We start from the raw sequence: 13,423 nt of genomic DNA, 5'->3' as shown, positions 1-13,423 counted from the left end.
TGTGTGTGTGTGTGTGTGTGTGTGTGTGTGTGTGTGTGTGTGTGTGTGTGTGTGTGTGTGTGTGTGTGTGTGTGTGTGTGTGTGTGTGTGGGTGTGGGTGTGTGTCTGTGTATGTGGGTGTGTGTAGCTGGCTCATTTACATTTCACACACATTCACTTGCATATTTTTGATATGGAAGCGGTGAGAATGGAATATTCATGGCTGAACATTTGAACACAGTACATTTAACTCTGGGGTTTTTCAGCAGTTACGTGTCACTTGGTTCACTGTCTTAATACTTCACCCCAGTGTCCTTTATGGCCGAGTTCAGCTCATACGAGATGATGAAATTTCATGTCGGATCTTATAATGGTGACCATCATCATAATTGGATTCGCTCCGGGGCAACATAGCGAGTGTGTGGTTCTGCTGGTCTGTTCCCAGGTGTAACTGTATGTAACTTATGCTGGAAAAAATACATGTGTGCTCAGCATATGTTCCATGAAAAAAAAACATTAATATGAATATAAACATATTAAAAAAAAAATACAGTTTGCTCATATTCTACTCCAGCAAATCGTTTGGCAGTGCCAGGTGATTGTATGTAATACAACGTTTACCGGGACAGAATGGCCTATCTAGCTAGTAACTCCTTATATTATATGATGCTTTAATTCGCTTCTAAATAAAATTAACTATTTTCTGACGTTTTATCCACAACATCTGCTGCTGGATTCTCAAGGCTTTCGGTAGGTCTTTTGAATGGAAAACATATTCAGGGAGTGTCCCTATTGGGGCAAGATCCTGAGAGAACCATAACAGCCCTAAGTTGTATTATTCATTCATTTTAAAAATGTACTCACTCCTGTTCAGGGTCACATGGATTTGGAAGCTGCGATGGTTGGAAGGTTAAGACCCTGTTGACATGAAAATGCACAATCCAACTCCTATTGGCAATCATATATACTTATTGATGTGCAATAATCTGAGTGCAAGCTGACACTGGGCAACTGCAAAATATGCCGGCCTGTGAAGGTCCTGTCAGTAAGCTGAGAGCTGTTTCACGTCTCTGCGCGGTCACCCTTGTAATAAAAACAAACACACCCTCAAGGTGTTACTTATGAGACAAGATTTATAAAGCAAGGTCAGGCAAGAAGACACGAGAAAACAAACGGAAATATGATATCAGTATTCATGTACTGATATTCATGTACTCCGGCACAACTTTCAGGCATTAAAATATTGCAGGTTTACAAACACCTTTCTTAGTATGATTTGTCCATCTTTCAGAAACACAGGCTTCATCTGAAATTCTCCTCTGCTATAATTATCACTGAGTCATGTATTATTTATTCAGGATTCATTATTTTAAAGCTTAGCTCGCCTCTTTGAATTAGGCAACAAGCCTCCTGAGGCTGACTGACACAAACATGTTGGCTTGATTTACGGCCCACCGGCACTTCACTGCCTAACATCATCTCTGACTAATATCACTGCAAACCCTCATTGTCTGATATGAAAACCGCCAAGAACAGCTGTTTGTGAAATGTCCTTAAAAAACAAGCAGTAACTACAGCTCTTTGAATGCCTACGGCATGAAGGGAGTGGTTTTGTATATCAGCTGGCCAGCTAAATCTGAATCTACTCCCCTCCTCCAGAGACAGTAAACAGCGTTGATTCAGCTCTTTGGGGGTTTCCTACAGAAAGCAGTTTTTCCTTCCATTGAGCTGGTATGAATGACATATTTAAGTGCTGGCCCTATCAGAGCCATAACATCCATTTAACCACAGCGAGATAATAAGGCCGATGTGCACATATTTATTTCCACTGCTCATTATATTTAGTTTGACTTGACATTCTTTATGCATTAATAATTCAAAGCAGAAATTTTTATCTCACTATATCTAAAAAATAGCATTTCATTTCACCCACTTAATGATTGTTATATTATAAAAGAACACTGGAGAACATATTGGGAAAACAACTTCAGTGACAAAACATAAAACCTTAAATTAGCATGCTAACATTTGCAAACAAATTGCAACTAAATTCTGTTGACATGCATTTCATAAATGTGCTATTAGTGTATTTATTTAGCCTAGGTGCTTGTCGGTGGATTGTTATGCCCCGTCCCCAATATTTGTTCTTGGCTAACCAGCTACTGACTTTAGCCTTACATACAGTATAGTGTAGCCCACAGTCATGAGAGTATCAATCTTACGGTAGGCTACTTATACAATGTGTAACATATAGCTTGTTTGATGTAAGAATTGGCCTCGGGTGGCACAGTATGTGACTAACAAGCAGAGAAAAAGCCAGTCAAGAGATTCTAGTGGGTACACAAAAACATCCACAAAAGCTGACAAGACAGATGCCCGGACAGACCTGTCAAGGGAGGATAAATATAGGGTCTTGCGGCAGGAGCAGATGGAGGCTGACATGGATTTGACATGAACTCAAAGATGACATTTTGGCTCTGCAGCATTCTGCTAGTATGTCAGCTGCAGCCATGTCACGGCCGTCACCCGCTAACCGGAGGGCACGATAAGAAGGTGCCCAACATCCCACCAACAGCTCTGCAGCCTTATCTAATCTGCTCCATCGACGAGCACAAGATTGGGGAACACATAAATAACAGGTGTTTCATGGCGGAGATGATGATGAAGAGGCTCTGTTGTTGTTATTGTTGTTGGTGAGCTCAGGTTTCTATTGATGGAGTGGTTGCTTTTTTACTTTGTCGCCCCTACTGTCGCCATAAAGGTTTCCCATCAGTGAAGATAACAAAAACCTGAGATAATTATTGATAAAAGGGGTGGGTTATTTGAATGGGATTTAGGCTGAGAAAAAAAATCATGCAATAAAAGAATATAACATTGTATTTATAATATACGTATGTCTTGAGGTGTATCAACACATGCCAACAATAATCTGTGCTTATGTGTACAATGTAAAAAAAAAATTATCTTGAGTCCCTGTTTGATTATTTGGAAATACAGTAGTTGCCTATTCTGTTCATATTTGTTACTGTGAACAAGTCAGTTTCATGTGCACCAATGATAGATCTTTAAAATGAATGCACAACAAGGTTGAAATGTGTATGTATGATACGACGCCAATGCTAATGTCTGCGCACCCCGAGTCAACGGACGTGATATAAAATGTGTTATCAGGACTCATACCACAAGAAAAGTACAAAGTGTTTACCAATCATAAGGAAATAGGTGTGTGGATGAAACGGAAGCCAGCTCGAAAGGATTCAAATTGAGATTTAGTGTGAAATGCAATTTCTGCCTAAAGAAAAAGATATCTCTATTCCGGTGATCTCTCTCTTCTTAAGTGATGGATGGTTTGGCTGGTGTTTACTCAGAGGGGAGTGAGAGAACGCCAGAGGGAGAGGGGTCATAAAGCAGTGTTTACTTTCAGCTTCTTCAACCCGTGAGCCACTGTGTGCTTTTTCAAAGACAGTCATCAGCACCGCTGGGAGGCAAGAACCAGGATCGATCCAGGGGAAGGAAATGGACTGTACTAAATTGGAACAGACTGAAAATTCCTCCCGTAATTATAACTGTGTTCAATTAGCCTCAACATGATTTCTGAAGGGACCGGGCACTTTATGGTTCAAGCAAGAGGAGCTTGAGCATGACGGTTGTTCCAGCACATAGATTATACTTAAGAGCAGCGTGTTTAAAGACATCTATAAGGATTAGAGGGGGAACACTTGGGGCGGAATGCTTTAGCTTACAGTTTGAGAGAAAGTCTGCCACTACAAAACCATACACCCGATGCTACTGAACACACATAGGTCTTAAGGTACTCAGATGTCCCTCCAGTAAGTGCTTCACTCAACTGAAAGCCATCTTTAGCCAGTGAGCAAGAGAGGAACACATGTATTGCAGCACCAGCGATGAGGTGAAGCTCTCCACAAAACTGTGGGGTATTGAGAGTGTTTTGGAGCGTGATATTAGGGCCAGCATCTCCCACCAAGAGGTCTAAGAGCCATAACGACCTGCGAGCATTGTCTGCCCAGTAGCTATATGACTGACAGGGTCGCTCATCCAGAACAGGAGCAAACATAGCAAATTATAGTGGAGAGAGTTAGAGCAGCTGTCTAACAGACAATCCTTTTTTTTTGTATTATGAATTATGTTCCTTCCTCGAAACTATTCTGGATTTAGTTTTTCGGAACAAACTTGGTAGAGATGGAATATAGCCTGATATTGGCAAGGGCGTTTTAATTAGTGTATAATAGCTTGAAAATAAAAAAAAATATTATCTATTTTATTACCTAAGAATTAATGTTTTATACTGATAAAATGTGCTAGCAACCCCTGCCCTTTCAGACGAGATTTGTTTGTTTGTTAGAAAGAGGTTGCCTTTGGTATCATTATAATAGGCCTATGTGTGGTGCTAGAGCAGAAAGCTAACAGTAGCTAGCTATGCAATGGGCCATTACAAAGTAACCTTGTTGCCTTAGGGTTGGAGTACCCAGACTTATTAGGATATAAAAATGTTATGCACTTTCAACAGTATTTCATAATGGTGTTAGCCTCTAACCCTGGCTAAGAAGTATTTCCCCCAGACAGCCTTTCATCTTTGTCAATCACCTGCTGATCACAGGGCAAGGATAAACACTCCTTAAGTGGAAATGCATTTGTCCATTAAAATGTCAAATTTCCTTGACAACCAAATAAAAGCTGTTTTTGCCAGTCCAAAGCGGGAAGACGCATTCATAGATCATAACTTTGTTTTCTTCTCTTTCCTGACGTTTTGAAAGTGTTGACTTTTAACTCCCTTCCTTTATTTTCCCTGACATGAAACCCATGTTTTTTATGTTTCCCTTCATCACCATTTCATAGTATTACAAGACGACAAGTTGAAACAGATTACATTAAACCCGCAGATGATGAAACACTGTACAAGGGCCTTTTAAGCCTTAAAAGGGGCTCCTACCTGTCAAATCCTTTCTCAGTGATTCCTCTGTAGCCATATCTTGCCACACTGCCTGGCCTCAATCTAGGCCAACCCTAAATACTCACATTAAAGCTGGGTGAAAAGCAAGCCAGCAGTTAGAGCACTTCATTTCCCACAAATTCTTCCCTTTTGGCCACAAAAATGTCAAGCTACTTTTTTTGCTAATTTAGTTTATTTATGGGCGCACTGCAGCTCTTCAGACTAGACACCAAGGAGTGAATTCATTTGCAGTAATGAGATCCCCCTTAATAACAGGAAATCTGCATGTTTAGTCACTGGACTGTTTGAAATGCCAACAGCTGATACAGAGGTGAATGTTCCTCCTGACACTGTAGAGTGGAGTTGGAAGTGTTTGTCCAATAGGGGCCTCAGGTTTTAATGCATAACAGCCATACATTCTTAATGTCTTAGGTACATTAACTTTTTCATTCTTTGTTTTTTTTTAAATTACATTAAACATGCCTTTCCGCTCTACTATATTCCTGTATCTGTTCAAATTCATAAAAAAGACAAACGTAAACAGACAAACGTAAATAAAATACTGCTGCTAAGTCAGATTCATGAGATATAAGGAAAAATCATTACATTTTGTTTTGGGACAGAAGAGTGTAAATCCAAATTTGGGATGAATTAAAATGATGAGTTTTTCTAGAGGAGCACTAATCTTACTCATCAAAGGCTGTTTACGGGTCTTGGGGGGAGTTATCTTGCATATGTAAAAGATAGAGAGAAAAAAAGCTGATTTTTTGTTTGATCTGATTGATTGCCTCAGGTGATGTAATTTGGTTTAACATCAATTGGGGGCTGAAGACTTCAAGTTTGAAAATAAAAAAAAAATAAAAAAAAGAAGTGAAGGTCCTCATCTCTGCTTGAGGCTACATTAGCTGCTACTTCCATAACACAACCAAAACTCGTAAGGTACTGAGGAGAGGCCACTTGCAAAGGCACTATATTTTTACGAGTAAGAATATGTGAAATAAAAAAGATTGTTGGAGCCAAATGTGATGTTTGTGTGTTGTATGTAATTGTTTATTGTTTATTGTTTGTTGGATCCCCATTAGTTGTCACCATTGTGACAACTATTCTTCCTGGGGTCCCTAAAAAGCAAAACAATTCCTATACAGTTTTCCCAAAATAGGAATCACATACACAAGAAAAATCTGAAACAAGCAATTACATTTTTCTCATAAAAAAAGAAGAAACTCAAATCATAGCCTACATCATACCGTGTGCATACACACACCCGCTTACCCACATTAGATGCCTAAAGGTTCATATTGTAAGCATACAGAATACATTTGCATGCACCATACATACACACTACAAGTATACATTCAGAGTGTGTGGCCATTAGGTGGCACTCTGATCTTACCTGTTGGACAGGTACAAAGGAAGGAAGAAACTGCATGTTTCAGCCATTCATATAATATCTATGGTTTCAGCACAGTACGGACAGATAGTAATTCATGAGAAGATATTCACTGATATTGACAAAAGGAGATTTTGACAACAAGCATTCTCCAGAATCGCTGACTCCACCTTTAAGAACCCCACATGCTAAAGGCTGGAGTTCTTCATTGTATTGCTGCATCATAACCAAACTGCATAATCTGTGACAGGCTGCCTTAGTAATGAGTTTCTCACTGAGACAAAGCAGGCGATTTCAAGGTATTTCTTTCAATATCAACAGCTCTCTCATTAGCATAATGCTTAATTAATTCTGCCTCTGGCCTTGGCACTGTCTAATTCTCACTTGACCCCATTTGAACTTGACTTTTTGAACCTGACTATGATAACACCATGAATCTGCAACCACTGTATAATGAGGGACAAACTTTGGGGCCTCAAGGTGCTTTGCCTCTGTTGCTGCAGGAGTATGGAAATGGATTAATTAGCCGGGCGTACACAACATGTCAGATGAACATAATGTGGATGTATAGAGCTATCATGAGTCATAAGCAGGTTATTTATGGTATTGAGGACGTAATGAAATGCTTTAACAATCCTTTCAGCACTTGAGGCCAGAGCTCCTTCTGCTCACTGAGTTATCATTGATACCCCAGATTAGCTCAAGCTGACTTCATTGATCATATCCATTATGCTCCAAGTTTGTTCATTTATTTTACAATATCTATCTGTCTGTCTGTCTGTCCATCCATCCATCAATGCAGTTTATACTTTAAGCTAACTATGAAAATCATTTACGTTTTGTTAACTTAACGTTCATTTACTTTAAGCTTTAGGTCTGTTGGCAAGGGAAGGCAAGGCACATTTATTTATATAGCACAATTCAGACACAAGGCAATTCAAAGTGCTATAAAGTGGCAATGAAATGAGTCTTGCTTCTGCTGTAGTAGAGTAACTGGGTTACAATCCAGGGTGAGATCTTTCTTGTGTAGGTTTTGTGTTGATATTTCTGGTACTAATAAAGATTCCAACAGGCACACAATGGAGGCAGGGGCTTTCCTGTGAGAAGAACCCTTAAGCCTGCATTGAAGTGTATGACTATTTGTTCACTGACAGTCCCCTCTGTCTGTCCCTAATTGTTCCAAGGACCTCCACCTCCTTTTCTGCCATCTTGTGTTCACTTTCAAAACCTCATGGAGAGAATGTGACTCAAAATAAGGTGTAGTATATACAGTAAGGCATATAGTCCAACAATATGTGCAAAAGTCAACTGCTCAGTATGCTGGTGGACTCCTCACTTCACTACTACAGCCCACTTTGTGATAAGAGACCAGCAGCTCACTGCCTATAAACTGCCAGGATACCATGCTCTTTATTACAAGCGGAGGGAGGGACTGTCTAAGAACGGAGCCGTGACCAACTGCTAAGCGAAACCATCACCAGCTGAATTATAATTCCTTATAAAGAACGCCGGGGTAATTACTTCGGCCAAGGATGTAAAAAGGAAGAGGTTGTCGGGCACACTGAGATTTGCAAGCTACCAAAAGTTTTTTATGAATGCAACGTTTTGACCTACAAAGTCACAGCTCCACTATACACAAGAAGAAACAAATCAGTAAGCAATCTAGGTCTTGGCACCAAGAGAAAAACATATCATCAAAGGGGGGAATAAAGGAAATTGTGTTTTGTATTTATTGTTTTTATGAGAGGCGTTTGATGTCATCATGTAAACCACATGATGACACAGTGTTTCAGGTACGTATAAATCCAGGTTATCTAACCCGTTCCAGATCAAAACCCCATCGGGAGACTTTTTTTGTTGTTGTACTTCTTCAATGTCAGCAGACCTGGCAACATGGGAAAACAGAGTATCTCTCTTTGTCCGAAGGTACAAAATAATTCCACCTAAAATATGTATAATGGATTAAACAAACAAGATGCACATAGGAAATCTACAGTTTACAACAGTTGTTCAAAAGCAATTGCAAAGCTTTCATAGCATGAGGCAGCATGATGCCAGCTTTGAGACCTTTTTGACTTATGCCTCACAGAAAATAAATTATCAATCACATGCAAATCAAAGAACAGCACAGTATGGGTGGCTTGTTGGTCTAGGGGTATGATTCTGGCTTCGGGTGCGAGAGATCCCGGATAAGCCCTAAGTTTAATAATGTTTGGGATAGGTAAATAACTGACACTTTAACATGGAACCATTAATATGAAGACACTGTTACTAAAATTATGCATTAACAGATACTATGTGAATCAATTCTAAAAGGTATGACTTGCTTATCACATATAAAGGTAATATTCCTCCACAAACCTTTGTATTACCAGAACTCATAAATTGTGAGTGGGTTCAAATAAATACTACCTCATTTGTCAAAACAAAATCTTTATTAAAAAAAGTATGCACAATTTGAGACAGTTTTGTTCATGGAAACACTTAAAATGATAACAGAAAGCTTCCTGTCTAAGACTATCGGTTTAATCTAACATGCGGACTGAACAAGATAATTGTTGTCTCAATATTTCATACATCTATAAACACAGTCAGCCTGTATGGTTGTTCTATGTGCAGGATTATGAAAACATCACTTAGTATCACACGGTGACTTTGAGGGGTTTTGGCCTGCGCTACCATGTCGACACATAGCTGGCATGGAAGTCGAGACTCAGTACAAAAAAAAACTGTTCATATGTGGTGTCATTGTTGGAGAAATGCTAGGGTCCAGAACTGAGGGTGTGTGTAGTCCAGGCAAGCTGCTGTGGTGGGGTTCAGTCTAAAAAGTGTTTTGTATCACCTCTGTGGGTCGATGCTGCGAGGCCAGCTTACCATAGCCGCCTCTGGCTGGGTCGTAATCCTGCCTGTACTCATCTCTCACCTGCACAAGAGGAAAACAGGTAAATACACATCTTTTATACACGTTTGGAAGGGGATCTCATCAGTGTATGCATTTCTCTCCACAATATGCCAATTCTGAGTCAATACCTATGTTTATGGTCCCTTATTTATTTCTCTCCATGAAGGCTCATTGCGTGCCATTACAACAACATTAGACATGATTATGTGAGTAATATTTGTAAACAGCGTTATATAGACTTTCATTGTTCAAATGCCAAAGCTATTTCTTCAAAAGGCCATGGCTAATAATGCATAATTTATTTGGGGAGTAATATCACTTTCTAAATATCATGCCGGTGCTTTAAAATGCCATGATGTAGAGTATCGATTTTTCTTTGAAAGCCATTTCAGGATGTGTCTTTCTTTTTGCGAAATGCCATGCTATGCTGTATATTGTTCCATTCCAAAATGCTGTATTGCAGAAAAAAAAACATTCTCACATGAAAGTAAAATAAATAAATATATGAGAGTGAGAAATCAACTTGTCATTGCTCCCTGGTGGGCAAACTATGTAATGGTGGCACTGTTTCCACAGGATCTCAAACCTACAGTAGTTTGACAAGACATTTCTGTAGAAATATGTCTTGTTACTCATCAGCTGACATATGCACCGACAATGCATACATCTGCATAAAACTAATAATAGGGGATATGGATATAAATATGAAAAAGGGGGAACACCCTCACCTGTCCACCAGATTTGCCGCGGCCGTACTGCCGTCCCTCCTTGAAGCCGGCGTCCCAGTCCGTCCTGATGATACGGTCGTCCAGACGGGTGCCGTTAATGAAGCGCATGGCGTTTTCTGCTCCGGTACGAACATAGTATCTGGTACAGCAGGGGTTAAGGTCTGTCTCCTAAACTCACACACTTAATGCTACAGGTATACAACTTGGGGTCAGAACCATTCATAGTATATAAAAGGTCGGAAACAGAGTGTTGGCATCTAGGTGTGTTCGCGGTGAATTTATGCAAATGCAGGGAATTTTTCTTTAGCAAAAAAAATATTATTTTAAACGAGTCTGATATTTCACAAGGATACTCTACGAAGCAGAATCCGCAGGCCGTCTTCTTGACTTTATCCAGACCGATGATGATGCGCTTGACGTCTCCACTTTTAGAAAACAGCTCATGGACCTGTGTATCAGTTAGAGAAATGACAGATAAAAGTGAAAATGTGTGACAGAGATTACAAGGACAGATCTTTCTTCTTTAACAACACTATTAGCAGTGTAGTGTCTTCATCCTACCTGCTCCTCGGTGGAGTAGAAGGAGAGATTTCCAACATACAAAGTGTTGCTTCCTTTCAGCAGCTTCTCCTGGTCATAGCGGTTACCCTGGAAAAACCACAGACTGTGTATAAACCATTGACTGTATACAAAAGGAAAAGCACAAGGGGAAAAACACAAGCAATATAGAACATATATTTAAATGTGTAACTTCAGCAAGTTGTCCATATCGTCCATTATTGCAGTATTACATTTCTGTTTACTGTATTGTACTGTAGTAATTAGTGCATACATACTTGTACACAGGGTTCCTACAGCTAGTTACATTTAAGATTTGATTGAACGCAGCTCAAAGTGAAATTAGAGATTTATTTTACAGAAACTAAAACTCTAGAGAAAAACAAACGATATTAACTGCTTTGGGTTAGGGATCATTGTTGTTGTTCAAACATGTATTTAATGACATGTTAATTCAAATTAAGGCCTTACATTTTAGATGAATGTATTTAATGCCTTTTATGACGTTCTCGTTTGGTAGGTGCATAGGCCTATGGTGTGTACATATTGGGGAATAATGTAAAAACAGCTGGAGACCATTCCAATTTTTTCTTCAATCGACATCTCTACATTCCTTAATAGAAATGCTCGTAATGGTCATATTGTGTAGAATTTTGATTGAATTCAGATTTTCAATCACATACCTATAAATAGCAAAACTATATTGTGGTATAACGCTTATCATCTTTTTTCTTTTTACACATTAATTGTAGTTCCGATACATTTCTATTGTGGAATGCAAACTAGGAAAGCGATTTTCCGATTCTGATCTTCTGAAGCCTCGTTCCATAACCATTACAGAGCATCAAATGATGCTTTTCGAGTTGAATGCGGTAATACCCATGTTTTAACATAACGATATCGTTTTTCTTTAGTCCATGGGCTAAATAAAATAATAAACACTTGATTCATGTCTTAAATATAGCGTTAATTGAAATATATTGACCAAATTGTAGTGATGGGTCGTAAAGTGCCGAGGCTTCGGAGCGTGTGTCGAGTAATCCCGGAAGTTTTTGGTGAAGCGCGTATCGATGCTTGTATCGTTTAGGGCAAATCACGTGACTGATGACGTTCGAAGCCTCGTTTGTTAAAGAAGTGCTTCGGGTATTGTGGATCCACTCGCACTTTGTGGGTTAGTGTTGGCGAATTATTGGTTTGGGAGTGATGTAGACGTGGATGTTGTATCAACTTGCTGTGACTTTATTGTGCACCCCTGCCTCTGCTGTACCATGTGAAAGAGTGTTCTCCAAAGCAGGAGAAGTTGTTTCCAAAAGGAGAAATTGTCTGAACCCCAGCACAGTGGAACAAATTTTGTTTCTCAATAAAAATGAATCAAATCCTTAAGTTGCACAAGCACATTCACTGCCCCTTACCTTTTTATAACACTGCGTCATTAGTAATTCAAAGTTTGACGAAAAATATTTATTGATAGATTTATTTATGTTTTATCAAGTTTCATACCCATAATAATACACCAAACAAAATATAAGTTGTATTTAATTTATATGAATTAATACATGAACAATAGGTTACATGAAATGCATTTATTAAGATGTATTGATTTATTTACTTGTCAGTCACTCATTCCCATGGCTGCACTGTTGCAGGACAGTATTGAGTGTATTACACATTGATATAATGATCTGGCTATTTAACACTGTTTGACCAGCAGGGGGGGTTGTATTGTGCTCAAATCGGTTCAAATGAAGCTTCGAGAAATGAACCTTTTTGTGAACCATTTGGCTTTAAGGCTTCAAGGCTTCAAAAAGCTACATCTGGCCATCACTACCAAATTGATCAATAAATAGCATGAGCTGGACCACTCTGTTGTTAGCTTACGGGGGCTAACGGTTAACTGGCGACATAAACCGTTATTTTGACATTAAAAACCTCGAGATTTGGCGTATCCTAATGTTTCATAACTTACCTTAAAATGCTGGTCTCTGTATTGACTAATATCGATGTAAGAATCGCTAGTAAGCGCGTTTAATTTCACAGACATTGTGGAGAAATCACGCTTTGCAGCTGCTCGACTGTTAGCCGTCCGTCCTTTAAAGAAGTCCGGGTGAAACATCGCAATATCACCATATCAACAGCTGCATCCTCTGAGTGGCGGCGCCCCCTGTTGGTGCCTCCATGATGTATGGATTTTACGTACATAACAAAAAAACAAAAGGTTAGTAAAACTTGTACCAGAAATAACATATAAAATTAAATAAAAACTGGTACCCATCATTAATTATTTCCTATCGCTAATACAAACCAGTAAGCAATCAGCCTAAACTAAATAAATACTACATTTCCGTACATTTTAAATGACGTTGATATAGTTTAACCATGAGAGTTCAACAGTGAAATGTGGTGGCTCACCATTGGCTGATGTCAGAGGCCAATCACTAATGGCACTGAGTGATTCTCCTTCTTGACTTTGAGTTTATCCTGTGTGCCGCTGCTGATTTGTACATCATAGCAATATTTTTGTTTACATATATTTTTCTGGATACATTTTTCAGACACTTAACTGATTTGATCGAACTTTTTTTTTTTTTTTTTTTACAATGCATTTACAGAAAAAAACTCAGTTGTACTTGCTTGATGGAACCAGGCTCCTTACAATCCAGTTGGGAAACATTTTACCAATTGCCAAAAAGCTGACAGTATTCACACAGTTTGTGTCCCTAAAAGCATGCTAAACTGAGAAACCATGATGTTATAGTATTTATATGGTGTCATTTTAGGGCTTGATCAGTGAATGACTGAAGTTGTAAGTAAAACAAGTAAAAACTACACTGTTCAACTGAAAGTCTACTAAAGTTATTAAACTATATATATATTAAATTCAAAAATCTTGTACTTGGTTACACATTCCACATTTT

General features: G+C 38.9%; 1 protein-coding gene across 1 annotated transcript; it reads right to left on the bottom strand.

Moving 5' to 3' along the window:
• Positions 1-8,749: 8,749 nt before the first annotated feature.
• ncbp2 (nuclear cap binding protein subunit 2) lies at positions 8,750-12,586 on the bottom strand. Its single transcript, XM_080032558.1, has 5 exons — positions 12,475-12,586; positions 10,512-10,598; positions 10,304-10,398; positions 9,951-10,089; positions 8,750-9,243 (listed from the first exon to the last, which is right to left on the bottom strand). The coding sequence occupies exons 1-5, from the start codon at positions 12,547-12,549 to the stop codon at positions 9,142-9,144; spliced, it is 498 nt and encodes a 165-aa protein (XP_079888684.1). The 5' UTR covers positions 12,550-12,586; the 3' UTR covers positions 8,750-9,141.
• Positions 12,587-13,423: the final 837 nt, after the last annotated feature.

The sequence above is a fragment of the Ammodytes marinus genome (genome assembly GCF_949987685.1).
Source record: "Ammodytes marinus genome assembly, chromosome: 8".
NCBI classification, from domain to species: domain Eukaryota; kingdom Metazoa; phylum Chordata; class Actinopteri; order Uranoscopiformes; family Ammodytidae; genus Ammodytes; species Ammodytes marinus.
The sequence above is the reverse complement of the archived record's forward strand: the minus strand, read 5'-3'. Positions and strand labels throughout refer to the sequence as shown.

Excerpts from the sequence above, each read along its gene's own strand:
- ncbp2 (XM_080032558.1), bottom strand. The coding sequence starts at position 12,549 with ATGTCTGTGAAATTAAACGCGCTTACTAGCGATTCTTACATCGATATT. Across the intron at positions 10,599-12,474 it reads ACAGAGACCAGCATTTTAAG|GGTAACCGCTATGACCAGGA; the intron begins GTAAGTTATGAA and ends TGGTTTTTCCAG. Across the intron at positions 9,244-9,950 it reads GCGGCAAATCTGGTGGACAG|GTGAGAGATGAGTACAGGCA; the intron begins GTGAGGGTGTTC and ends CCTCTTGTGCAG.